Genomic DNA, 27,291 nt, shown 5'->3' with positions numbered 1-27,291 from the left:
TGGGCCGTGTACAACAGAGCTAAAAAGTTAATACATATATTAAAAAGTATAAAATCCAAACCTATAGTGAACCATTGTTGCCCTCCTTCTTTAATATTTAATTGGACAAGATGCCATATATTGTTAACTGCTTGACCCATATCAGCATTCCAAAACTCAGTAGAAGTTTAACAGTAACATTGACAGATGGGGTGAGAAATTCATTGAACATAATCAGTACAGCATCCAGATCCACCAGACACATGGGTTGGGGTATTTCAACTGGTCTCCACACAAGCTCAGGTTTATACCAGCTGCCAGTCTAAAACTGACCAGAGAGTGATCTGTCCATTACAAAAAAGTAAAGTCCCTTCACTTTCAGGTCATTGGCATGAGACAAAAAAAATATCAGATCTAGTATATGACCTATTATAGCAATGGATCTAGATACCCACTGGGATGGGTCCATTGCCTTAATGGTGGACCTTCCATTCAGAGTCAATCTTTTAAGGAAATCAAAACTTCCCAAGACAATAAATCCACCATAGTCTACTGCCAGGACAAAAAAAGAATCACTTCGGCTATCTAAGAAAGTCAAGAGTCTTGTGCACTGAAATGGTTTGTACATAAACAACTTTTCTAAATTATCCCAGCCACCCTGAATCTGCAGTCTATGAGACAGAATGTCTGGTCAGTGATATAGACTATAGACTATAGTCATACCTCCTCCCCCTTCCAGCCCTAGGATGTTGCATCACAAGTATTCCAGTAGACAGAGCTTAGGAAAAAAATTCCAACGAAATTTCTCAGGTTAATTCTTTCATCAAGGAAAAAATCCTGGATAATAACAACTGACATTAAAAAATATGAACTTTATGTTGGTGGCTCCACGGTCAACATCATCTAGATTTTGTGGAAAGGAGGTAATAATAATAATTTAACTATTTATTTTTAATTATTAATAATTTAATAATTATATAACAATAATTTCTTATTTAAGTTATAAAAGAACTCCTAACTTCAATTACTTTAATACATATAAGTGAAAGAAAAGAATTTTAACTGTGAATGAGTTGTTCAAGAACTGGAGGGTGGTTCTTTGAATAGCTGAGGCTTGTTCTCTTTGCTGCCTTTTCTTCCCACACATCAAATATTGAACTACATAAGTCAAAGTAAAATTTTGCAATGTCCACTAAAGCAGAAAGTAGGTTAACTGTAATAATGGGTCTCAGACTGAAGATGACTTTTATTATTTTTTATATGTAGTAGAGAATTACTACCTGTGAAATGAAGAGAGGGATATATATGAGATAATACTGTTGACCATTTGAGATTTCAGTTGCCAAATCACTGATTAGGATTTTTTTGGTATTAGTTTCTCTGAGTGATCTATTTTTAGCACCACTCATGTATAAGTATCTTATCTACAAGATAAAACTAAATACATAGGTCAGCTCCAGCACTAAGTATTCAGCAGCTGCTGATGCGAAGGCCATGACACACATTTTTTAAAAGTCATTTTCTTCAGTCTAGCATTAATAATTGCTGTCATCTCCTGAAACTATATTCACACCACAATTCTTTTACATGGGAGCACAAATGTGTCACTAGCAAACAAGCTAAATCAGAAACTGATAAAATTGGAGCCAAAGAAACCATTGAACCAGATGAACCTTCAGTAAAAACAAGTGAAAGGTTAATAGTAAGCTTATGGTTTAACAAAATGTATTACGCTGGTATATTGTAAGGAGACCAATGAAGAGGTAAGAGAGGAACAATGGTAATTTCTCAAAATGTTCTTAGTTCCTAGAATGGCATTCCCTTAAATGTCCCATCCTCGGTGGGAATTAAGGTTCAACATCAGTTTATCTGCCCCTTGACATGAAAATCATAGGAGGGACATAATCTTGCATTTCTTCTCAGCAAGTGATAGGCAGGTCCTATTCTAATAAAAATAAATATAGACAGCTCAATTTAATCTTGATTAATTCATGACATAAAGTACACTGATGTTTATTCTAAGGTAAAATGTCTGAAAGATCATGGCTCTCTCCCACCTCCTCAAATCAGCATTATCGAAAACTGTATTCTAGCATGTTATTCTCCAGAATATTTTTAAAGCTGACTGGGCAGCTGCAGAATGAGAAGCTGTCCTCATGTCAGGCCAAAACTAAAAATGACAATTCGTCCGAATTGTTCTTTACTGTTTCACATCTATAGACAAAATCTTGCCAGGCTGAAAACTCTTACTATATGCATCTACAATATATTCTGTCAGTTATTAGGGAGGAATTGTCTTCATCTTCTTTCTCTCAAACATAATCTCTGGATTAAGTTGCCTCTTACTCTTCTAGAATGTGCCCCCTCCCTTCCTGAGACCCACCTCCTCACCATATTCCATCTCACCTCATCTGCGTTTCTTTCCTTATTCAACTCTTTGTGACAATTAGATAATACAGAATTTCTAAGGCTTGATTGCTCATAATCCAGTGGAATTTGTTTGATACATTATGGTCTCAGAGCTCAATCGTCAGTTTCTTTTTATAAGAGTCATGCTAGCACAGCAAGTTTGAAGATCTACTTGCAGGTTTCAGGAAGAAACCTTCCTAGATATCAAGATAACTCAATAATTTGTAGTTTCAGTTGTCCTAGATCTTGAATTGATTAAATCCATCCCTACTTAAAACAAATCCCTACTTAGATTGTAAATCCCAGTAAGTTCTACTTGGAAGTAGATGCTGTTCTGAGTGAGTAACATCACCAACTGCCACTCTGTCAATTTTTTAGCTATATCACACACTTGAAACCTATGCAGTTGTATATTTTTCCTAAGGAACAAGGAAAAGCAAGAAGGGGTAGATAGAGTTAATAATACCACAAATTCCATCACCTAAAAACAGCTGTGTTATCATGTTCAGTTGCCAATATAAATGTCACTTTTTCTGTATTTAATTTTCCTTTAGGCTGACAATCAAAAAGGAATTTGACATCGCTTAGGTACGGCTCCAATTACTTCCCTCCAAAGGGGCTTGCTTACTTTCAGAAAGAGGCAAGTAACCTCTTTTTTGTAACCAGGCGAGGGGGAAAAACACACTTGAAATATACTTCATTTAAACAATATTTTCAATAGTTAAGGACTACAATGAACAGGGCATGGGAAACTGCACTGCTGTTACTTAGCAGTTTGCTACCAGATTTTAGCCCCATTTTGTTGGGTACCACCAAACCACAAAACAGGATTGCTCATTTTTTACATAGTTTTTTGTTACAAACATGAAAGGAATGTGTTCTCCATGTATTAACTGGGGGATTCTCAACCCAAAGGGATTCTGCAACTCCATAAGGAAACAATCATGTGGATTTGCCACATGATTTATCACACACCCTTCCAGTTTTGTGAATCCCAGTAAATCCCATAGAAATGGGAAGATCTCATTTTTGAGTAAATCTAATTAAGACTATACCACAAAGGGGATTTATTTATATAAGAGCAAACTTTTAGCCATACATAAGCTTCATAAAGGCATGGTAATAGCAATATTTTCTAGTTTAGCTGGCTATTGATATCTGAATTGGGACTGTTAATAAAAGCTCAAGCTCCAATTTTATGTTTGAAGCTTAGGTTCATAGATGTAGATCAATCAATTAATAAATTTTTTAAAAAACTTGATTAGTTTTGATTTTCCAGTGGGATTTTACTACTACTTTAATAGAGAAGCAATTGTCCTTGAAAGCTAACCTGAAAGAAAGGCCAAGTTCCATAAAGATCTCCCTCTAGGATAGAATTCCCAACAAACTGCTTTGAAACAATTTGTGAATGTATAAAAAGCAAGATGGAAAAAAAAAAACCATGTTCCTTGGAAAAAAGTATTAAATGTCAGAAGCACCAAATAACCTTGAATGGCTGTGAAGATTAGATGGGCTCTGTTTCCTCAATCTATTGTAGGAAGCCAGAAATGGCTGGCTGGTTGAGATCATATTCGTTTCAAGTAGAAATGCCTTATAATGCCTGAATATTAAAGTCAATTTGTGGAATATATTGTATTTCCCCCTCTCCTATAGAGAAGGGAATCAACTTTCTGAGATTTGAACTGTAACTGAAAACTCAGAAGTACTTCTTTTATAATAATAGAAAAAAAGTGAACATTAAAAGAGTGATTGTCCCTATTCCTGCAGAGAGGTCTTAATTTTAGAAAGATACTGATTTTCTTGATGAAAATCGCAAATTACGTTACAAACTGTGGTCATTGGCTGAAGACAAAACAGTCAGATGCTCAACTAGGGTAATATCGAATCACCCCTTTCTGTCTCATATGAATTGTATCTATTTAATATCCCTGCAAATTAAAAGTTTACAGGAACATAAAGGTAAGATTTAACACTTTAATTAACAAGAGGATATACAGATATTAAATATATAACGTTAAGAAAAAACAGCTTATTAAAACATTCAATCATGATTTTCCATGCAAAACTTTTTTTAAAAAAAATATGGTGGCAGGTATTTTTAAAGCATACATTTTTAATAAGAGAAGTATTTCAAGAAGAAAACTTTTTTCTAACCTTGAGATTGCGTGCTAAATAAATTACCTCGGAACGAAAGTGATGAGTTCTCATTACAGCATCTAGAAAGAAAAGAGAGGGGAGGGGGAAGACAGGACTGTATCTGTCTCCATTTCAGCAGCAGCAGCAGCAGCAGCAGCAGCAGCAGCATCCACATTGTATAGAATTAGTCAGATATTTTTTATTATTTCCAAGCACCCTTTACCATCTCCCACAACTACCATGGAAGTGTGCAGTCTTCTCCACGCATAGCTGACACCCCACCACCCCAAACCAAGCGAACGTTATGTATATTCCCTCTCCTCGAAGTTGACAGGAAAGTTACAGTCTACTTGAGCAACAAGGAGAAGGGCGGGGGGGGGGGGTGTTCCCCAACCATCAGCCTGGCAGTTAAAAATTGAGGCTGGGGTGGAGATTTAGGCTGCCGCAATCTCTGCTCCTCTCCACAGCCCCTTTCCCAAAATTTTGGAAGGACCCCTGCTATTAAGATCGCCATCCTCCGCAACGGCGAAACCCATCCTTACCCTGGACAGACGGCGGGTGGGGGTGACATTCCCCCACCCGCCCCTCGTTTAACCGGCGAAACATGCCCCCCTCCCCTCCCTTCCCTTCCCCCTCGGCCAAGGTGAGCAAGCCAACACTGCGTCTCTTACCTCGGCTCCTTGAGCGCCCCGCAAAGACCGATTTGATCGGATGCCTCCCTTTCTGGACCTTACGGTGCCAGGAGCAGAGGAATAAAATTGTGGCGATGGTCCCCACCAGCAGAAGCAGCAAGAAGAGGGCACACTGGATGCTGTAAGGTCTCAGCAAGACCAAAAAGGCAGCCGCGATCATGGTTCAAGCGGGTCTGGGTGCGTTCGTGTGGAAGAAATCCGGGGAGGCTCTTTTTTAAAAACAAATAAATAAATAAATTGCTGGTGCGGGGGTGGAGGGGGGGTGGAAGGCAGGCAGCTCCGAAGGAATGCTGAGGAAATCAGCCCCGAAGGACAGCCGGGAAGGGTTGAGAAAAACGCAGCGAAGGGCAAGCTCGCCTCTTCAGACGGCCGGGAAGGAGGAGCATGAGCGCGCGGCCCGGGAATGAGGGCTCCGAATGGCTGCAGCAAGCAGCGCTCTAAGACTGCTAGTGATTTCCTCGGGAGAGAGAGCGAGAGCAAGAGCGAGGGACCCTCAGCCCGTGACTCAGCAGAGAAGCAGGCGGCAGGAGCGGGGATCTGGCCCCCCTTTTTTTTCTTTTTGCGCGCGTAAAAGGGGAAGAGGAGAGATCCAGACGAAGCAAAGGTAGAGGGATTAACAGCTGCAGCAGCAGCCACCGCCGCCAAGCTGCAATCCCGCCTGGAGACAGGGAGAGGGCACCCCAGCAGAGTTGCTGCTGCTGCTGCTGCTGCTCCTGCAGCAGCCTGGCGCTTCTGCCGCGCGCCTTGAGCTCTTGCATCCCCGCAAAACCTCCGGAGCGATGATGTTGCTGAGACGGAGGAAACGATCGCGGCGCCCGCAAGACGCCGTCGCCCCTCAGGAAAGCGCTTTGCAGTGGGAGGGAGGGGGAGGGGGGGCGGGACGAGGACCGGGAGAAGGGAAGGGACAGGGGGGTGGGGGTGGAGGGGTCGATTCCAAAGTTTGCTGCCTCTGCTGATGACTGCTTGGGTGAGAGGAGTGGGGGCTGCTCGGGTAGTGGGATTGGCTGCTTGATGGTGGATGACATCACGGGCGGCTGCTACTGCAGAATGAAAAATGGCTGCTTTAAGGTATACAGTAATTGAGGGGGTTGGTTGTTGTTTTGTTTGTTCGTTTTTTTCAGCTGGTGGCAGCCTGGAAGAAAACGAAGGAGGATCATTGCTCGATCCTTGAAGGGAAGGCACCATCATCTCTCCCCGACCAGCAGACTGGGGGACCAAGGGAAGAGCGAGGATTGCAGCTTTGGACGGCGGGGGTGGTGGTTTCCCTGTGCAGATCTTGGCGCTGCTGAAAGGGAGACCCCCGGGAAAGGACGAGAAGGAGAAACCCACGGACTTTAGCTCCGCGCCCCGTTTCGGCCCCTTTAGTCAGTCCCGAAATGGCGTGTTTCGCGCGCTTCCTTTTCCTGACAGACGCGCTCGCTCGCCGGAGTGAAAACCGGCCGCTGAGAAGAGGCGTCGAACAAATGCTGCAGCTGGGAAGGGGGTCCTTTTAACTGTGCGCCTCCCCAACTGGAGCGCGCTGAACTCGACGGCTTCTAAAGGCAAACGCCGAAGATTGTGCAGTTACAAAATCGCCAGCTTTCATCCAGTTTCTAGGTTAAAACTGTTCGAACCAGGGCGTCTTTATTCAGCAGGCGCTGTAGGGAGAAACCCGTGTGAGATTATGGTGGCAAGCAAATAAAAGAAGAAATCTGCTAGTAGTTTTTCCAACTCATGATTTTTAATCAGGTGTTAGTCAGAAAAGACGCTACCGGTTTAATTCTGATTTATTCAGTAAATCCAGCCGAAATCTAAGACCTGTGACCCTAAGTGTGCAACACCACACTTTGATTACTGAGGTCAGTTATTCATTAGAGTTATTCATCTCTGATACTGATTGCCACGCCATTTGAAATCCAAATATGTCATTACAGAGACCTGGTTATCACCTGTACTTCATGTTACAGCACAAAGATAAAATGTTCAGTAAAAAGAATCTATTTTTTTGCCTTCAATTTTGCAATTATTAAATCATTATTGCAAATTTTATTTATTTATAAAATGCATTTAGTTCAAAAAGAAACTCTTGAGATACCAAAAAGGACAGATAGAGAATATTGCAGAATTGATATTCTGGATATTTATGCAGATGCATGCTCTCAATAGTGAAAACACATAATTTCCTGTCTGTTAACGTAATACTAAACTTTTTCAGATTTCCTAATATTTTTCCAAAAGAACCTGCTCCATTTTTTCAATGATAGTCGCAACAAATATATGGAAATTGAATAGTTCACCTGTAATAAAATACTTAAGATTTTGCTGTAGTTTACTGATAATTCATAAACTCAATAAGCCTTGTTTGCTTAGCACTATTCTATTGAGTAAACCACAGCTTCATTTATAGTAAACCATGAACAAGCAAATTATGGTTTACCATATTCTATGAATTCAAGTACATACTTTTTAAAAATTGCATATTTTTCCTTTTTTGCCAAAAAACAATACTGAAATAGTTTTTGCCCACTATAGAAATGTATTAAGAGAATATTTTATAAATCTATGACGTGAGCCCAAAATATAATCCTAAATTTATTTATTTTGATCAGATTGGCCCAAAGCAAATGTGCCAGTTGGATTATTAGTTAATAAGGAAACATAATCACTAAATATGTGTGGATTAAAATGCTAGATCAATCTCAGCATTTTTTAATACTCAATCGTCATGATCAAATCGTATTTTGCGGTCTAACACTATATTGCAGTCTGATGTTAACATAGGCATTAGTTGTATTTTGCATTGTGGAACTTCTTTATTTTATAATTGTACCATGAAGTTCTGCATGTACAGTATATATCTAAAAAGTACTGCTGCACTGTGTTTAATGGGGCACACTTTCTTGCAAGTGTATTTAAAATTGAACTTTAAGACTTTCTCTTATCTAAACATAAACCCTATAGTCAGTATGACATACAGTATCCATTTCAGTTCCCCGTGGTTTATCCAGTATTTTTATTTTGGACAATACTTTATGATAAGCTATAAGCTGGGTTGCATTTCCACAATGTTACATTAAAACCTGATTGTCTAGTTTTGATTCAGTATGTTGTGCAACTCCAGTCAAAGAATACACGTTGAATCTGCAGGAAAGATATGAACTGCATGGCTAATTAGCAAGAGGGGTTTTTTTCATACAGATTTTTTTATCTAATCTTACATGGATAATTTATATTAGGATTCATAGCTTAGTTTTGTATACATGCATTGAAAGTATTGCATGATGTCACAAATGCAGTCTTTTTAAACACTGCAGTATATTTACAGACACTGTAAAAACATACAGGTTATGCTAAGTTGTTCCAAAGATTCAAATAGCTTCAAGGTGAGGCTGTACTCTTCATTCAGTACTTTGTCGCAATGAAATACAGTGTCATTTCTGTCACACATGTACACATAGAACTGACATAACAGGAAAAAGATTTACAATACAATAATATTTGTGAAAAAATCTTTGAGTGGATAACGAGTGGCAAATAAAACAGTTCAGGACCATGGAAGTATTATTTGAGTACATTTGAGTACACATGTTAACAGTGATTTATATAGAGATTATTGATTAATTAGCTCAACCAACCCCAGATTTTTCAATAGATGTGAGATCTATTTAATTTTTTTAAGTTGAATATATTTTTAAGTAGCATGTATTTTAACAATTCATAGATAAATACATTAAAACTCACTAATAATTCCCATATTAAGAGATATTTTGAGATGCAAACCAACAAGTACACTTGACAAATGTAAACACTTAAATGTGTTTTGCAATGAGCAGCATAAACCCATCATAACCATAACAAGCAGAAACTGCAACATCTGAACATCTATCTACAATTCTTTCAGAAAGAACCAAAATTACTAAACATCTCCACTTGAGACTGCCAGGCCAATTTTAAAAAAGCATTTCACACTAAAATATTGTTCTTAACTGTTCATCACACCTCTTGTATCATGTTCTATTTGACGGAACTATCTAGATCAATTAATAAACAGAATAAATGGGTGGCACTACAGTAGAAAAAATATACATAGGAATATGCTTTGCAAATATTTTGCAAGACCATCTACCAGCATTTTAGCAATAAAGTATTTTAATGAAGGCATACACAGGGTTTTTTTTTTTAGACAAAATACTATTGCATCTACAATAGACCACCGTATTGGTAATCACAGTTCAAAGTTACAAATGACCCCCAAAAGAAGAGTTAAAACCTGGATCTGAAGTTCTAAAGGTTCCCCCCCCCCCTTCCCTGGTCACACAACTACATTTGGGTGCTTAGCAGCTAGACTACATTTACAGATGATTGCAGCATCCTATAGTCATGTGACCGTATTTTACAATGGTTTTATTGAAAACAGGCAGTTCAGATTTTGGAAAAAATGTGCCATAGCAAACAATGGATTTGCTTAACAACCATAGTATTCACTTAAAAACTACTGTTTCTTTAACTGCCGCAAAAAGTCATAGAATTGGGTTGGTCATGTGATTATTTTATGACCATTTTGACTTGCGACTGTAATAGGCAATATAATATAATATAATATAATATGTCTTTTATGATCGACTAACTATATAGTGTGTATATGTTTTTTATATGCACTGGAAATCCCAAAAATTGTGTGACTCTTTATTGCGTTATTTGCTTTATTGCAATGGTGTGGAACCAAATCCTCAATAACTCCACGGTATGTATGCCTAGTACGCATTTTTATTGCAAAAACCATTTAAATCTCTTTGACAGTGGAATGTAACTGGAAATTGAAACCATGCTTATTCAGGTGACATGTTTAGCTTTAAGCAAAACATGGCCTATGGTTAAACAATGGACCAATTAGAATGGCTTAGCTTATCCTCCAAACATTTTATGACTAGTGATCCACTTACTACGTTAAGCCAAAATTGGTTGAACGAATGGTTCCACAAGACACACTGAATTGGTTCCACAACACACTCTGTCAATCACTCAGAGTTTTGTTTCAATTTTGATTTTTTTTTATTCTTGTTCATCAGCCTTATAGTTCCTTGTAGTGTTAGTTTGTTGAAATAAATTTTTTTTTAAAAAAAAACATCTTGCCAGCAATTCTGGTAGAACACTAATGGAACCAAGAATATAATATCCAAATCGAATTTTCTCCATGAAGTATCTCTGTCCCATCAGCCACTGTGACTGGGAGAGTTCAGCCATTGAGCCCCAAGCAGAGCATGCTTTAAGATACAACAGCAGAGGCCTGAGCTCTGCAAGCCAAACAAACTTGCCAAAAAGTAGGCCAACAGAAGAGGAAATTCTGACCAAATGTTTCAGCTGTGCATTTGCATGGAAGGTTGACTAGCTTTATTTGTTGGCCTCCCTCCCTGACAGAAAATGCTGACAACTTTTCAAGCTTCGGCTCCGTTATATATACCTTGCATGTGTAGAGTTAGGAAGATGACCTTGGCAAGTTCTCTTGCCTAGGCAAAAATGATGAAACATTTTTTTAAACTTTTGGAATCAGACAACATTCAGAAGCAAATCAGGCAGACACTCCCAGAACTTCACTAGAATATCAGATGAAAGAGAAGATACAGGACATTCTGACTTGCAAGATTGTTATTAAAATAACTCTTCATAAAAATAGTTTTAGCTTTCTTATGGAGTTGATTTCTTGATCTGGTCTATTTAATGAAGCCAATAGAGCTCTGAATTCCACATTGCCATGTCTCTCTGTTTCCTTGGAGTTGTCACTTGTTTATTGGATTTCTGGTCTCAACCTGTGCCAAGCTCATGATTACATTTACAGTTGCCATCTTTTTAAAAAAAATAAATTTTATTGATTTTACAATTAAAACAAACTAACAACACATACATAAATGAAAGAGAGAAAAAGAAGAAAGGGAGAAGAAAATAGAAAGAAAAAAATAGAAAACAATTAAAAATATTCTCATCTTCTACAGTTTGTAAGACCTCTTTTTTATCCTTATTTTATGCCATATACACACACCTAATCCTTACATATATCTGTGTATCACTACTATGGATTTATCCTATCCTATTTTGCCTTTTAGTGTGAAGTCTATCTTTGGTCTATTCATTTGTACCAGCAGTTCCAGCTGTTGTAGTATATTGAAGTGTCTTTATTTTTTAATGCCAAAGTTAATTTGTCCATTTCTGCACAACTTAAATTTTTTTGAATGATCATCTCCTCTGATGGAACATGAAGCTGCTTCCAACATTGTGCAAAAGCCAATCTGGCCACTGTCAAAATGTGTATTATTATATATTTCACTTTTTTTGATATTTGTTTACCAAAGACCCCTAACAGAAAGGATTCTGGTTTGAATTCGATCTGTTCTCTTGTCATTTCTTCCAGCCAATTTCTAATTTTCTGCCAATATTTTTGAGCTTCTGTACAGGACACCACATATGGAAAAAGTTCTCCCTTTTTTTATATTTCCAGCAATTTGGACTCATATTGGGGTGCATCTTTGCTAATCTCGAAGGAGGAAGGTGCCATCTAAAAAACATTTTATAGGCGTTTTCGTTTTCTACTGATTTTGTAATTTTATTTCTACCCCAGACCTTTTCCCATTCTGTTATGGTGATGCTACGTCCTATATTCCTACTCCAGGCTATCATGTTCCCTTTTATAATTTCTTCTTCTAATTCTACTTCTAATAAATAATTATAAAATTTTGTTGCTTTTTTTTGCCTGATCCTAATAAAATTTTATCTAATTGCTGGAGTTTATTGTTAATTCCAAATTCTTTCTTGTCCTGTTTATATCTACTTTGAATTTGAAGATATGCCCACTGATCAATTTTTAATCCCCGCTCTTGAAGTTCTTGCCGCGATTTCAAATTTCCTTGTGTATCCAGTAGATCCTTATATTTAACCATTTTAGTGATATCCAGATTATTTGGGTGAATCATCGCCTCCATTGTTAAAATCCAAATTGGTGTTTTTAAACAGTGTTTTTTCCGTATTTTCTTCCAATTAGTTAATAATGAGTTTCTGATTAGGTGTCAGTGAAAATATTTCTGGCTAGTTTTTCCTATATCCCATAAAAAAACATGCCACCCCCTCTGCAAGTCATGGCCTTCTAAGAATAATATTCTCTTATTGGTTAAATTCACCCATTCCTTCAACCATACTAAAGAGGCTGCACTATAATCCAACTCCCAATTTGGAAGTGCCAGCCCTCCCCTGCTCTTCATATCCTGCATTGCCTTTAAATTTATTCTAGGTTTTTTCCCTTGCCAGATAAATTTTACAGTTATTTTATTAAGTTCTTCAAAAAAAAAATTTGTGTACTTTGATTGGAATCATCTGAAATATATATAGGAATTTTGGAAGAATATTCATTTTAATAGCAGCAATCCTGCCTAATAATGAAAATTGCAGCTTGCCCCATGTTTCTAAATCCTTCTTTACCTGTTGCATCAATTTATCATAATTATTTTCCTTAAGTGTCTTACAATGTGCTGTCAACCATATTCCTAAGTATTTAACTTTATCACTTGTATTCCCATAACTTCTAGTTCTATTTTCTGTTTTTCTGTTAAATTTTTTGTCATTAATTTTGTTTTCTTCCTATTAATTTTAAGTCCTGCTACTGCTCCAAATTGTTCTAATTCATTCATCAATTTTTGTCCTTTTTCTATTGGTTCCTCAATGAAAAAAATCATATCATCCGCAAACGCTTGCAACTTATATTCTTCTTTCTTAACCTTTAATCCTTTTATGTCTGGGTTCTGTCTAATTCGCATTAGTAATGCTTCTAATGATAATATGAAGAGCAGGGGTGAGAGTGGGCAGCCCTGTCTGACTCCTTTTTCTATTTTTATTGGGCAGGTATATTCCCCGTTTATTATAATATTAGCCTGTTGTTTATCTTAAATGGTTGTTATAATATTTTCAAATTTGGTGCCTAATTTCATATTATAAATTTTTTGGATTAAAAATTGCCAATTTAAATTATCCAAGGCCTTCTCTGCAACTAAAAACATAAGTGCAATTTGTTTTTCGGGGTGGGTTTCGTAAAATTCTAAGACTTCTAGTACTATTCTTAAGTTGTTCCTGATTTGTCTGGTCGGGAGAAATCCATTTTGATCTTCATATATATGCTCATTTAACATTCTTTTTAGTCTACTTGCTATAATAGAAGTGAATATTTTGTAATCAGTATTTAACAGTGAAATCGGCCTATAATTATGTATCTATCGGGGATCTGAATCCTCCTTCGGGATCAGCGAAATCAATGCCCCCCTCCATCCGGCATCCTGGCTGCCAATAAGATGTCATTAAAAACTTCCACCATAAGAGGTCTTATTTGTTCTGCTATTGCCTTGTACAGCTCCCCTGGAATCCCATCTGGTCCCGGGGATTTGTTTTTCTGTTCTATATTGCTGATTTCAATTCAAACCAAGTAATGTCTTTGTTTAATAATTTTTCCATTTCTTCCCAAATTGCTTTATCCTTCACTTCATCTAAATAGTTTCTTATTCTATCTTCGTTAACTTCTTCCTTTTTATATAACTCTTCAAAATACTTATGGGCAATTTCTTTTTTCTGTTCTATCTCCTGTTGTATATCCTCCTTTCCATCTATTAGCTGATATATCAATCTCTTTTCTTTCCTTTTTTTTAGTCTATGATAGCCATCTCCCTGGCTTATTAGCATGCTCAAAATAAGTTTATCTAGTTGTATTCAAATTTATAATCATTCCCTCTTGTTCAATTAAATTCAGTTTATGTTTAGTTATTATTATCTGATTTTGCAATTTTGAATCCTTTGGGGTACTTTGTAATTGAGTTTCTAATTCCTTAATTTTTTGTTGTAATTTGTTTTGCTGGGCGTATTTTTCCTTATTCCTCTTGGCGTTATAAGAGATTGTTATACCTCTTATTACTGCCTTCATTGTATCCCAAATGTTTTGCTTTGTAGTTGCTCCATTATCATTTTCCTTTAAGAAATAATTTGATTCCTCCTTGAGTTTGTTGGTGTATTCTTTTTCTCTTATTAACTGAGTATTTAACATCCATCTTTTCTTGGGTTTTTCCCTACCCTTCCATATTATCTGAATTGGACTGTGATCTGCCCATTCATTAGGTAAAATTTCAATCCCTTTTATCTCATTTGCTATTTCCCCATTCATCCATGCCATATCAATTCGTGTCCATATTTGATGAGGATTTGAATAGAATGTAAATTGTTTTTTCTCGGGATGTGATCTTCTCCATATATCAATCAAATTTAACTCCTTCATCATTTCCATACATATCTTGGGAAGCTCTCTCCCCCCCCCCTTTGTTCTTCCCCCCATTACTGTGGTCTTTTTGATAATCAGCAATAGAATTAAAGTCTCCTATGATACAAATATTTCTTTTTTACAATTCTACTATTTTTCCATAAAAGGTGCTTTAAAAACTCTTTTTGGTCTCCATTCGGGGCGTAGATTACCACTAAGAGAATTGGGATGGCATTAATCCAGATCTGTAAAACCAGAGTTCTTCCCTCAGAATCCGACCATATTAAATCTGCTTTCAAATCCTCTTTAACATATACTGCAATCCCTTTCTTTTTCCCCATGTCTGCTGGTGCAGTAAATAGCTTCCCTAATTTCAGACATTCTAGGTATTTTTCATCTGTTTTCTTTATATGAGTTTCTTGTAGGCATGTTATATCAGCATTTTGTTTGATTAGTTTAGCTATTATCCTTTTCCTTTTTATCGTTGAGTTTAAACCATTTATATTAATTGATAGTAATTTCTTTTCTTCTTCCATTTAATTAATTCTGTTTTGCTCTATGTCTTGTAATGGTTCCGGTCTCACCTTGTGCCTGAAGATGTGTCCTACTTTCTTCTCTGTCCTGATGTAGATGAGTATTTCCTTGATTTTCTAAAGTTCCATCTCTGTTCTTATGATAGCCTTGATCTTCCTGGGAGTTTGTTTCCAGTTCCTCCTTACTGCTCTGGTCTTCTGGACCTACCAATCGCTCATAAAATTCCTGGGCCTTTTCCATGGAGTCTATTTTAATTTTCCTTTCGTTCCAAAAAACTAACATCCCCTCTGGGATTAGCCATTTAAATACGATTCTTTTCTAGTTTAGGTAAGCTGCTAAGAACTTGTAGTCTCGTCTTTGTTCTCTTATTCTTCTTGGTATTTGTTTGAGAATCAAGACTTCTTTACCTTTATATGTGATTGTTTCATCTCTTGACATCCTATATATGATATCCCGGACACTTCTTCTCGCAAATTATATATGGACTTCTCTTGGGCATTTGTGGCGTCTCACATAATGAGTGATAATCCTGTAAACTTCATCAAACTCCCTTAAGATGTCATCTTTATCCTTTTCCAATAGTCCAGCCAGTATTCCCGCCATTAGTTGTTCCAGGTCTTCTTCTTTGGATTCCACTACATTTTGGAATCTCGAGTATGTAGCAGCCTTGTCCATCTCTGGGTAGACCAGTGAGTCCTCCATTTCTTTACTCACATTCTTTAACTCTTCATCTACCCTTTCTAATTTCCTTTCGGTTCATTCAGTCCTTTTCTCTACCTCTTTTATTGTTGCTTCATTTTTCTCCAAGGCCTGCTGTAATAATCCAACTTTGTCCTCTACTTTGGAGATATCCGCTTTCATTTCTGCTTTTAATTTCCCCATCTCCTCTTTCAGTTCATTGATATCTGCTCTCGTCTCGTTATGGTTTTTTATCATTGTTTCTTGCAGCTTCGTCATCGATTCCTGTAAAGTCAGAAAAATTGATTGGATATTGGCATTTGAGATGTTAGCTTGTTTCTCCACTGGTAATGTTTCTTCTATGGTTTTTTGTGCCATGGGTGAAGTTGTTGCCGATGTAGTTGTTAACGTCGGGGTGACCTTTCTTCCAGTTTTCAGAGCTGTAGTAGTTGTGGAAGTCATTTCTTTCTCTTGTTGTACTATATTAATTATCCCAAATTAACATTCAATGATAGAATCTCTGTATTAGGATTGACCGGTATCTAATTACTTAATCTATCTATCTGCTGGATAGCTGTGCTCTTAACTGGTTACTGGAGTATAAGTATTTATATATAAAAATATTATCACTGTATTATTCTAAATCCAAATTCTAAATCACATATATAATTTTGTAAGGTCTATGCTCAGCCTCTATACATAACTTCATGTAAATATATATATATATTAATATATTAATATATTATATCCAAATCCAACTATATTGAAATATTATAAATAAATATGTGTATTTATCTAACCTTATTTTAAATATTCTTAAACACAAACAGTATTACATTCATTCCCAAGTGGATTAATTGTGATCACACAATAAATTATAATATTAATACATAAAATCCTATACTTATTAATTAAATAATACTTAATGTTCTTACTATTTTCCCTATATATCTAATCAAAGTATAACTATCACTATTATTAATAAATCAATTAATTCAATTATTTAACAATCAGATACAACAATCAATTTTCCTTTCCCGAGTATGCATATTTATAATCATTATAAAGAGAGAGTAAAGAAGGAGAGATAGTTCATCATAGCGCCAGATGATGAGGGGAAAAAAAATTGAGCAAATGTATACAGAAAAAAAGGAGTAAAAAAGGGGGGGAAAGGAATTTTGAAGTAAGTTTTTAGCTTTCCGTCTCTAAGTTTGAGAGCTTTCACTCCAAACGCACCGGAAGTGGGGAGGTAAAAAATGCTGAGTAGTGACTGCAATTACTTGGTATCTCCACACTTTCGGAAGCTTCCACTTTTACTTTACGTCTTAGCATTCCTAAGTTCAATTTTCCTGATTTTCTTCAGATGGAACCACCTCCTCAATTAGATCAGTATGTTCCCTAAAGGGTTGTTAAGTGGTTTATATTGTTACGATGGCTTCAGGGTTTCTAAATATCACCTGTGGCACCACACTGTCTCTGTTCCGTCAGCTCTGATTTTCTTCCCGTCTCCGCTTTAATAAAGTCTTTTAGAATAAAAATCAAATGAAATAGTCCAAATCCTCCACAACTTCCAGGCACCTTCCAGCCGCTAGTCTCCCGACCTCATAAACTTCCCTTTTTACTCGTTATTGTCCTCTCTCTTCTGTCTGCCAAGCCTTTTCACTTTCACTTGCCTCACATCCACTTTTTGGCCACTTTCTTTTAGGGCTCCAGATAGACACTTGTAACAGCCTTATAAAAGTCTATGGCATTCCAATCCTCCTCTCCACCACTAATTTCCTCTGCCACACTCTTCCCCAATGATCTCACAAACTGTCACTCACTCACTTCTTTACATCGGTGGCAGTCCGGACTTCAGAGCCGCCATTGATAGGAGGCTGTTTCTTGCTCATTGGGCTCTAGAGGGCTCCTCTTCACTGCAGGGGGGTTGCCTTCCCCACACTGCAACCCGAGTCTCCCCCATGCCAGCACGAATCTCTCCGGGACTCCTGCACCCTCAAAGGATCGCGCCAACCGCAAAAAGAGATTAACTGAAACCACAGTCGGGCTTCTGCACCTCTGTTCGTCCTTGCCTTGCCACCGGAAGTCTCCAGAATAGATTTCTTTATTCTACAGTTGCCATCTTAAGATATTGGTAAAAAGGACTCTTCTAAAAGTTCTCCCTGAGCTTGCATGTCATTGGTCTGTGGCAAACATCCAGCTTGCAATCTGATTGGCTAGCAGCCATCAGTACCAGGACAAAAACGATTGGACATAAATCTAATAACTGAATAGCAGTCTCAAACAAGCCACTCCTAATTGAGCAGTAATTACCTATTCCTTTTGTCATGGGGTAGAAAAATTAGTTGCTTGCAAATTTGGCATATTGAGCAGCTGCTATGGTTATTTCCCTCTCCTTCCTCAGACTAAGAATGAGAGGTTTGTTTACTTGGTTTGTTTCCATGCAGCTATGGAACCTAGGAACCCAATAATTTCCACCTTTCTACTCTAAAGGTGAGAAGGAACAGGAACACAATTCCACCCCATGTTGTCTGCTTCCGGATTGTTGAGGAAGCAAGAGTTTTAAATTAGTGACATAGCTTGACACACTTCTGGTCAGACTCAGCATAATATGTGAGACCTATGCTTAACACTTTCTCCACAGCATTTTCACTTTAAGCTCCTTTACTCTCCATAATAAAAATCCATTGCAGCCCCTTTTGAAAATTAGGTTCTAAATTATTATTTTTTTAAGTTTTCTCTCCTGACAACTTGCGCCAATTCCCACCATCAAAGTGACAGTGGCGTAGCTGCATTTCTATTAGACCAAGGAAGATGAAATACTCATAAATAAAATGCCAACACATTAAGCCAAATCAAAATTTGCATAAAATTGTGGACAAATATTTAGGTTCTTCAGATTTTTCAGTTAGTTAAATGCCTTCAAGAGGAGTCAAGTGTTAATGGGTGCATGGGCAAATGCTCATTATCTTAGCCTGTCTTTTGTAATAAATCATAGCTTGCTCTTTCTTTTTTCTTTGTTCATTCCAGTCAGTGTTGACTCCTAGCAACTCTCTCACAACTCTCTGCAGCTTTCCTGGCATGATTTCAGAAGTGGTTTGACCCTGTCTTCTTCCTAGGGTTAAGAGAGAGTGATTGGCCCAAGGTCATCCAGCTGGCTTTATATCCAATGTGGGACTAGAACTCACAGTCTCCCAATTTCTAGCTTCATGCCCTAACCACCATTCAAACTGGTTCTTTATAGCTCTTCCTGGAGATCCATAATCTTTTCAGTTCTACCACACCCACCTTATTGTTGTTTTTCTCTAGTTTTCTTCCAATGTTGCCAAGGATTGTGATATTTTCTAGTCCATATTCTAGTCCAGTATTATACAGTAAAAGTATGTGGAAGTTCTGCCTATTGATTCTTGGCTCAAGGGGAATAGTAAATCTTTAATTTGATTTTTAGGTAAACTGGTATTGAAAAAAATATCATTATCTGAGGAAAGGGGCCAATAGAAAAACTTTATTTATTTATTTAGAAATGCTATCTTGCATTATAAACTAGATGTAAAAAATTATAATCTGATTTCCAATAAAACATTCTCCAGTGCTATCACACAATTAATCAATATTTCTCTCCTTATGGAATTTTATTTAGAAAGAAAAAGACAAGGGGACTTTCATTGATGAAATTATCATCTGAATTATTCTTATTTTATTAATTACTTAATATTCTATTAATTAATTATAAATGAAACATTCATTTATAAACAGTTATTGTGTGCACTTTACCATATTCCTAGCTATAATCTGACATTGGTCTAGCACCTCATGTGCAATACAAATAATTTCGCAACTCCTCTATTTCATCTTAAGACTTCAATACAAGTCACATTTTTTTTATCTTCTTCGCACGTATCTCCTTTCTCTTTTTAACATCATGCTTATTAAGTTATTTGTTAATCATGCAACTTTCAGAATGCTATACAAAAGTGTGTGTGTGTGCGCGCGCGCGCACACGTTCACACACATATGCACACATGGAAATTATTTGCAAGCTGTAGTAGAGAAACTCAAGGTGCATAGTGAACAGTGGAACTAAAATGATAAAGAAGAGCATGCTAATGACAACACATAAAGTGAGCAACCTTTGAGGTGACCATGAAGACTGAATCGAGGGATAGCTTTTACCTTTTATTACCTAGCAACAGTAAAGGAACCAGCAAACCGAAATACAGCGCAGACTAGTTCTTTGGTTTCAGATGTTTAGATACTATGACATATCTAGACAAGGTCAGAATCATACAGGCAATGCCTTTCCTGTGAACTGTGAAAATTAACTTTGAAGAAGCAGGACAGAAAAAGCATTAGTGGTTTTGAACACTGAGAGTACAGAAGACTGCTGAGAACAGCAGATCCACAAGGCAAATAAGTGGTTCATAAGACATACCAATCTAGAATTCTCACTCAAGGTGCAACTGGGAAGGCTCAATTACGTATTCTGGATATATTATGCAAAGCCCTAAATCTCTAAAGAAGTCCATCATCTGGGAAGGGTAGAAGGAAAGAAAGAAAAGGGACAACCAGCCACAAGATGCATAGATTCAGTTATAGTAATGATGAGTGCATGTTGTTGGAAGACCTAAAGGGACAAGTTGGGGGCAGATCCTCCTAAGGAATTGTTATTTTTGCAAAAATATTTCAGTATTTTTGTTTTTATTTTACTTCTGCAAATGAGCTACATTCTACAAAATGAATTTATTTCAGTAACTTCCCTATAAAGATAAAGTGGCAGAAGCTCTATAAAATATATTAACCGTGGTACTGATATTTATATGACGGGGAAAATATATTTATGTGGTCATTAAGAGTTGTCACCAACCTGATGGAATACATACGGATAATTGTATATTTTTCAATCTTCTATGGTCCTATGAGAAAATTTCTAATAAATATCAACATTGTTAAAATATTTTTAAAATTCTTAATTTGAGCATTTCCTCATATTAGTTGGAGGGATGCGAAACCCTAGTTTGTGGAACTGTTATTGACATTTTGTACTATTTTTTCATCTCTTTACATTATTCATTGAGGAAAATAGCAAAAGACAGCTAGACTTTATCCTAAGGGTGCATGTTGTCATAGTACATCATGGGAAATAATGTATTTGAAATAAGGATAAAGCTGAACTCACAGATTCATAATGGGAAATGCATAAAGCACAAGGGTAATAAAAATGTATGCATGCATCTCTCTTATTCTAGGTCCTTGACTTGGCAATAACAAAACTACCCAAAAACATTTAGAAATGTTGCCGACACAAAGCCAGCGTTGTGCAGTCCCTGCAATAAAGCAGGCAATCTAGAGATACCGGTATAGCAACTGACACCTTTTCAGAGAAAGATGGTGCACATTTCTAATATTTCATTTTTCCCTTTGCCTACTCCATCCTATAATTGCAACAAATTCTAAAATGAGATTCTAAAAACAGTAGAGAAACCAAATCAGTAAGAAGAGAAAGGAAATCAATTTGAAAAAGACAAGTAGGTTATAAGAAAAGGGAAAGGAGAAACATCTTACTAATTTTAGAGCTATGTCTTTCCAAGGTTAAGCAGCGTGACCCTTTTTCTAATGAAGGTTTTTTTAAAACTCGTAAGCTCTTTTGTATCTTGGCAGCAAAATAAGTACAGTACTATATTCCAAACATCAGACAATCCTTTTTTGAACTTTTGCCCTGAACATGTAAATTAAAGCAAAATCCTCTAAAGTCATCTGTACCTTTTCTTCATCTAACTCAGCTATATCCAACTCAAAGCCTATGGTCCTCATGCAATCCTGGACAGTAATGTAGTTCCTCAAGATATCATAAAAATATAAAAAATAAAGGAAGTTTATTATTTCTTTACATTAACTATATTATATATTTTATATGCATCCCGAGACAATTCCTCTTCACTCAGCATGGCCCAGGCAAATCAAATGGTTGGACACCCATATCTAACTTGTTCTTCATAGCAACCTAATAGTAAAAAATCTGTCTCGTCTTGAGCAAGTCCTCACAACTTCATAAACAGATCCAAACACTTTACATTAGCTGTCTTAACAAGAAACATGGCTTGTTGTCTCTTCTTTCAGGAGGCCTTTTCAGCCATATAGTCAAACCTTGCAGCCCTGGGATTTCCTAGTGGTCTCCCTTTCTGAACCATTTCTGACCTTATCTAGGTTTGGAGATGAGACAAGATTGGCTATGGGCTTGGAGATATGTATATCTTTGGAAGTGTAGAATTTCCTGAAAAGATAGTCTCCAAAAATTAAGTGTTCTTTGCAAAAACTAGAGATCATTTGATCAGTACAATTGAGTTGAGTTGTGCTTGTTGTAAATTAACATACTTCTCTTCCGTAACAAAAGATAAATTTATGTTTCTTTTTTTACAACTCATATTTTTTAATCTCAGCTTACCTATTGGTTCTAAAAAAAAGAACTGTTGTGTTATAAGTTGGAGGTGAAGGAGAAATAAATGCTTTTGTAAAAGCCCTTCTGTCAGGCTCAAATAACCAGAATCACTTGGTGAGTTCAAAGCACAGAAGAGTTTATTATTGCTAGCTCTAATACATGAATCTAATCAATTAATGGTCAAAGTTAAATTAACACTAGGTAAGGGTCAAAGGATTTCATGGAGGGCTGGACTTAGGTCTCTTGTGGCAATGTAATGACTCCAAACTGATGACATGTTTAATCTCTCCTTCCAGCTCAGCTTGTTCTTCTCCTCCATCTTCTTAGTGCCTGAAAGAAAGTTTGTGAAGTCATGATCAAAATCTGCATTGCCGAAGTCCTTTTGAATATGCAAAGAAAATGAAAGCAAATCAACTGGAAACAATGCATAGATTAAAAACAGCAGAAAATACCTACTGATGATGGCAATAACACTGTTTTCAGATGGAAAAAAAAATACTAAACCTATGCACAGACGGGGAGAAGTCATGAGGGCAGCATTGCCGCCCTCTTGTTCACTGTGCCTACTACTCCCATTTTGCAGGCTCTGCACTGGTTGTTGATTTTTGTGGATATGCTGCAAAGGACTAGTTTTGACTTTAAATATACGGTATATATATGTAGTACTTGATACTGAAGTCCCATAGGACTTTTTATGGCAATCTGTGCCACCCCTTCCAAGGAGATCTTCCTAAGTGACATTGCTAATGGATTTCTATTTTCATGAAGTGAAGAGGGTTAAGCCAGTCAACATTTTTTTTTGTTATGATGCCAATACTGTACTTTAGAACTGTGTTTGTATTGATCCTCTTGGGGAGAACCATCTGGAAGCAGTCAAAACTGAACACTTCTGAATGTCTTTTGCATATTGATGTTTTACTATCTGCAATTTTGTTATCATATTGCTTATTGTAGGAAGTTAGCACCCACCCTTTTCATTGGAAAATGAAATATCCTGGGAAATATTAAAAAGGCAGAATGTTTCCCCTAAAAAGAGTAGAAACTCAAAAGCAGAAACTCACCTCAGAAGCAGAAACTCACCCCCACCTTTGTTAATGGGTGGGCCATTAAGGCCTGAGCCAGAATACTTTACATAATAAAGATCTCCCAGGTAAAACTATAGCAATTGCTCAAAAGCCCTTCATCATCCAGCAAGGCTCAACCAAACCTGGAACTCAGGACAGCCTACAGAATTGCCCCTGCATGGCCTCATGGGAATCTGACAAACAATCAGAATACAAGCTCCAATTCAAATCCCAACAAAGGTTATAAAACCCAGGCACTCTCAGCAACTCAGCCTTTCTTGACCTTCTCTTCTCACCTTGAAGCATGTGATCATCCTTTTGTTTTTTTCATTTTGGAGCTCCAAGACATGTGGTCCTGCTGTCCACCATTAAACCATCTTTCCAAATAGCCTCCATGTTTCCAATGTCTTTTTCCCCACTTGGAACTGAACCAAGAAGGATATTTCTTTCAACATTATTATAAATATATTTATTATTAATGATCTATATTAATTGTGCCAGGGTTAAAGAAGGGTTTGAATTATTATTGGGAATATTTTATTTATATTATACGGTTTAACTGTTGCAAGCTACCTGGAATGTGGAAGAAATATACTGTAGATTTGATCAGATGGATGGATGGGTGATAGATTGTGGAAAGGGAACTTCATGAAGACAGTAGTGTCACTCAAACAGGAAAAGCCCAAGGGGAACATCAGGCCAGCCATAAAACAAACTTATATAGGAAAAGGAATCAAATAAAAGGTATTAAAGAATCCCTATAGACAAAAGCCTAAGTAATTAGGAAAACTAGACAAATAAGAAAAGGAAACCCTTACAAACACAGGACATACCAAATAAGCAAAACAAACAGACAAAAGACACAAAAAAATATAAATTACAAAAGAGACACACAGGAGATTGCCACAAAACAAATATGAAAAAAACCATTATAAAGCTAAAAGAGATTAGGAAAAACCAATAATACAATCTAACCATCCTGTGGAGTTTGCCTTCCTCACCCCGCGGAGTTTGCCCTCCGGCAGGAATAAAGACAAACTCAAACAGGATTTGAAACATTAAGCACAAATACAAACATTCACACGAAATCAACTCACAAAGGGAGAAAAGGGTATAAAAAACAGGGACTTACCATAAGAAGCCAACTAGCCCAGGAATGCAGACTTCTCACTGTCCACTGCCTTCCTGAAAAATAAAAAGATCCAGCTTTCAAGCAGTTGTCCGTATCCTTGCACTGCAGCTCTCCCAGCGAGAAAATTGAATCCTCAGAAGAAAGGCATTTTGACACCTTTCTACAAGATAAAGAAATAGATAGATACTGTGGGAAACCTTTTGCATGAAGAATGTTCTCATGTGCTGCAAAAGCAAGCAACTGAAAAAATGAAAACAAATATTCTTGTTTTTAGATATTGGAGGCTTGGTGTGCCCTTAACAATGGGTGAAGCAGGGTCAGTGTCATTTCTGAAGAGGACTAATGTATGTATAATTGAAGTCATTAATATACCTTTCTAAAACAGATGACGTACAAGCAATTAAAACTTCAAGCAGCAAACACTTGTGTACTGAGAAATTACTTATAAATAAATAAAAAAATTAAACCTCATGTTGTCATTTCTAACAAGCAAAATATTTATGTAGCAGAAAATAGGTTTATATTCAACATAGATAACTGTTCTGTCTTGCCTTCCCTTTCCCTTAACTGATGAGGGAGCACACACACACCAAACACAGGAGGCAAGCTGGCTCGGACTTCACAGAGTTAATTCTTTGAAACTGATAATATTCTTAGCGTTCCACAACGTCCTGCCTACCAAGTCCAAGCTGGCAGCAATTATAAAATAAAGTTTTAATCACAGAGATAAATGGTTTTTTTACTTCATAAAAATCACAAGGTAGTCCACAAAGCAATCATTCACGAAGAAAATCTGAAGTAAGGTTAAACTTTGTCCTGTACAAAGTTTCAGGAGAAAACACACCCACTTTTATCCCCTGTGGGGTGTGGCTCAATAACTCAGCTTACTCTCTGACCCTCCCACACCTCCTATGTTGCTGCTCACGTTTCTCCCTACGACGCTGCTTAGGATCGAGCCAACACTCTTCCTCTTTACTCCCTGTCAGGGGCTGCTCCGATATGCCTTCCTCCTGATTAATCTCAGGCTGTTCCTCTCGGTTGTCTGATGGAACCTGAGGCATTATCAGGGAGGATGGTTCTGGGGAAGAAGGCATTCCCAATTCCTCCTCTCCATCTTCCAGGTCCTCTTCCTCTGACAGCATAGGCTCGGGAATCGGGGCCACAACAGGTAACATATTATACAAATTTTATAGAGTAGACATTTCCCAGAACAATGATGGCTAAGCTTTTGGGTTTGGCCTGTCAGAAATTCTAAAAATGCCTAATTTGACTGCTATCTCCCCCACCCCCAACAAAAGAGAAACAATTCTTTACATCTTTATTTAGTTTTAAAAAAATACAGTCCAATCATGTATGATCCCCAGGATCTGCTGCATATTCCCTATCTTCAGGCAGAGTTTTCTCTCACCTGGCGAGCTCCTGTGGCCTACCCAAGATAACTCTGCCTCACACAAGGCATTCTTTCTTGATGTGTCTTCATAGAATACTCTTCTATAGTCTCTGCAGCCTCAGAAAACTGCACAGAAAAAAATGTATAAGTAAACATTTCATATCTCCTTCTTTTGATCACCATCTATATGGGTGTAATTGTGGAGAGATGAAAAAGAATAGAGGATTTACTTTTTCTGCCTACCACCTACAGCAGTGCAGGTGCCATGTAAGAGCAAGGTACATGCAGTTATTTGGAATGGATATAGCAACAACTGGGATTAACTATTATGTTGGACTGTGACTAAAGTTTTTATCTGAAAACAGACAGTTGCCACTCATATTTGGATCAGGGCTGCTATTAGTCTCAAAGGGGCAAAAATATATATAGAGTATAGTACTATAACTAAAACAGACTATGGAGGGACACTCTGAAAACATGGTAATTATCTTTATATTCTGCAAGAAGAGTGGATTTTGGAGAGTTGTTTGCTCTTTTCTATTCTTGGGGTAAATACATCACCTTTTCAGCATATCAGAGGTATTCAAATGGCAAACCTTTAAAATGCTGTAACCACCTGTTAAGAAATATTGAACAAAACCTTAGTCTGCTATAATTCTGTATTGCATTGTCTTAATTACTTTGGCTGACTTTATTGTTCCTTTATCATGCTATTTTCATGAATGATTTATTGACTGAATATTTCACAATGTACTTTATGTTGATCAGAGAATCCCAATTATTAGAGAAATTTAAAAATACAATAAATGTTCTCATTGGTTGGCAGTATTTCTTGAATTCTTATTTCTTATGCTAAGATTAATGATGGTTCTGATTACTGTCATTCTCCCTCAGCCCTCCCACAGCCCTAGGAAGGAAGCCATGGCAAGACATTTCTGGAAAACTTTGCCAAGAAAACTTCAGGGACTAGTCCAGCCAGTTGTCAGGAGTGAACACAGACTGCATTAAACACACACGCACACCCTTCTCATCCTTATGATGTCTGTGTCTTCCTCAGGTCCTTTATCTGATCCTTTGGTCCTTTTATCAGATGCCTGGGAGCTAAAGGATTCCATTTCTGCAGAGTATCTTAGCTTAAGGTGTGTGTTTGTGTGTATGAAACCCAGATGATTGTGGCTTATTCCTAAATATGGATGAACTACCATCATTTGGTCTGTGACTTATATTCATAACTTGGTCCAGCTCCATCCTAAAATACCGCTTTTAAGAGTCTCCCAGCCCCCTTCTACAGAGCTTCCATTCTCTCATCTCATCCACTACCCCATGCATTAGTTCAATTCCTCCAGCTTTTAATTTATAAAAACCTAAGGAACAAAATCGCCGGGCATTTTGTAGATCTGCTGAACAAGAGTTCTCAATAACACCCAGCGATGCGATGTGAAAAAACGTAATCTACGGCCAGTCCGCCTTCCACTTTTCGGCGCTTGACTCCAGTGGATGGGTGGGGGGAGTGGGGGTGGTGGCGTGGGGGTGGGGATTACAGTCTTGCATTACAGTAATTCCTTGAGGGCGACAGGGA

At 37.3% G+C, this 27,291-nt stretch overlaps 1 protein-coding gene and 1 long non-coding RNA gene across 6 annotated transcripts in view; one reads left to right on the top strand and one right to left on the bottom strand.

Annotated features, from left to right (window-relative positions):
- The window catches only part of DST (dystonin), a 333,471-nt gene extending 328,057 nt beyond the window's left edge, over positions 1-5,414 (bottom strand). For 2 of the 5 annotated variants that reach the window (XM_087916037.1, XM_087916029.1), the window contains exons 1-2: positions 5,196-5,414; positions 4,570-4,604 (exon numbers count right to left, since the gene is read on the bottom strand). In XM_087916037.1, the coding sequence (XP_087772163.1) occupies positions 4,570-4,604; positions 5,196-5,376 (216 nt within the window). In that variant the 5' untranslated portion in view covers positions 5,377-5,414. Of the gene's footprint in view, positions 1-4,542; positions 4,605-5,195 lie in introns of all 5 variants that reach the window. The other 3 variants (XM_087916044.1, XM_087915986.1, XM_026695189.2) reach the window with 3 other exon arrangements.
- Positions 5,415-5,606: 192 nt separating this feature from the next.
- On the top strand, positions 5,607-7,191 carry LOC148127795 (uncharacterized). Its single transcript, XR_015740038.1, has 2 exons — positions 5,607-5,820; positions 6,338-7,191. It is a non-coding gene; the product is annotated as an uncharacterized LOC148127795 (long non-coding RNA).
- Positions 7,192-27,291: the final 20,100 nt, after the last annotated feature.

This window comes from Pseudonaja textilis, chromosome 1 (assembly GCF_049901715.1).
Source record: "Pseudonaja textilis isolate UNSWEBS1 chromosome 1, rPseTex1.2, whole genome shotgun sequence".
Classification (NCBI taxonomy): Eukaryota; Metazoa; Chordata; class Lepidosauria; order Squamata; family Elapidae; genus Pseudonaja; species Pseudonaja textilis.
This window is presented reverse-complemented; position numbering and strand designations above follow the sequence as displayed.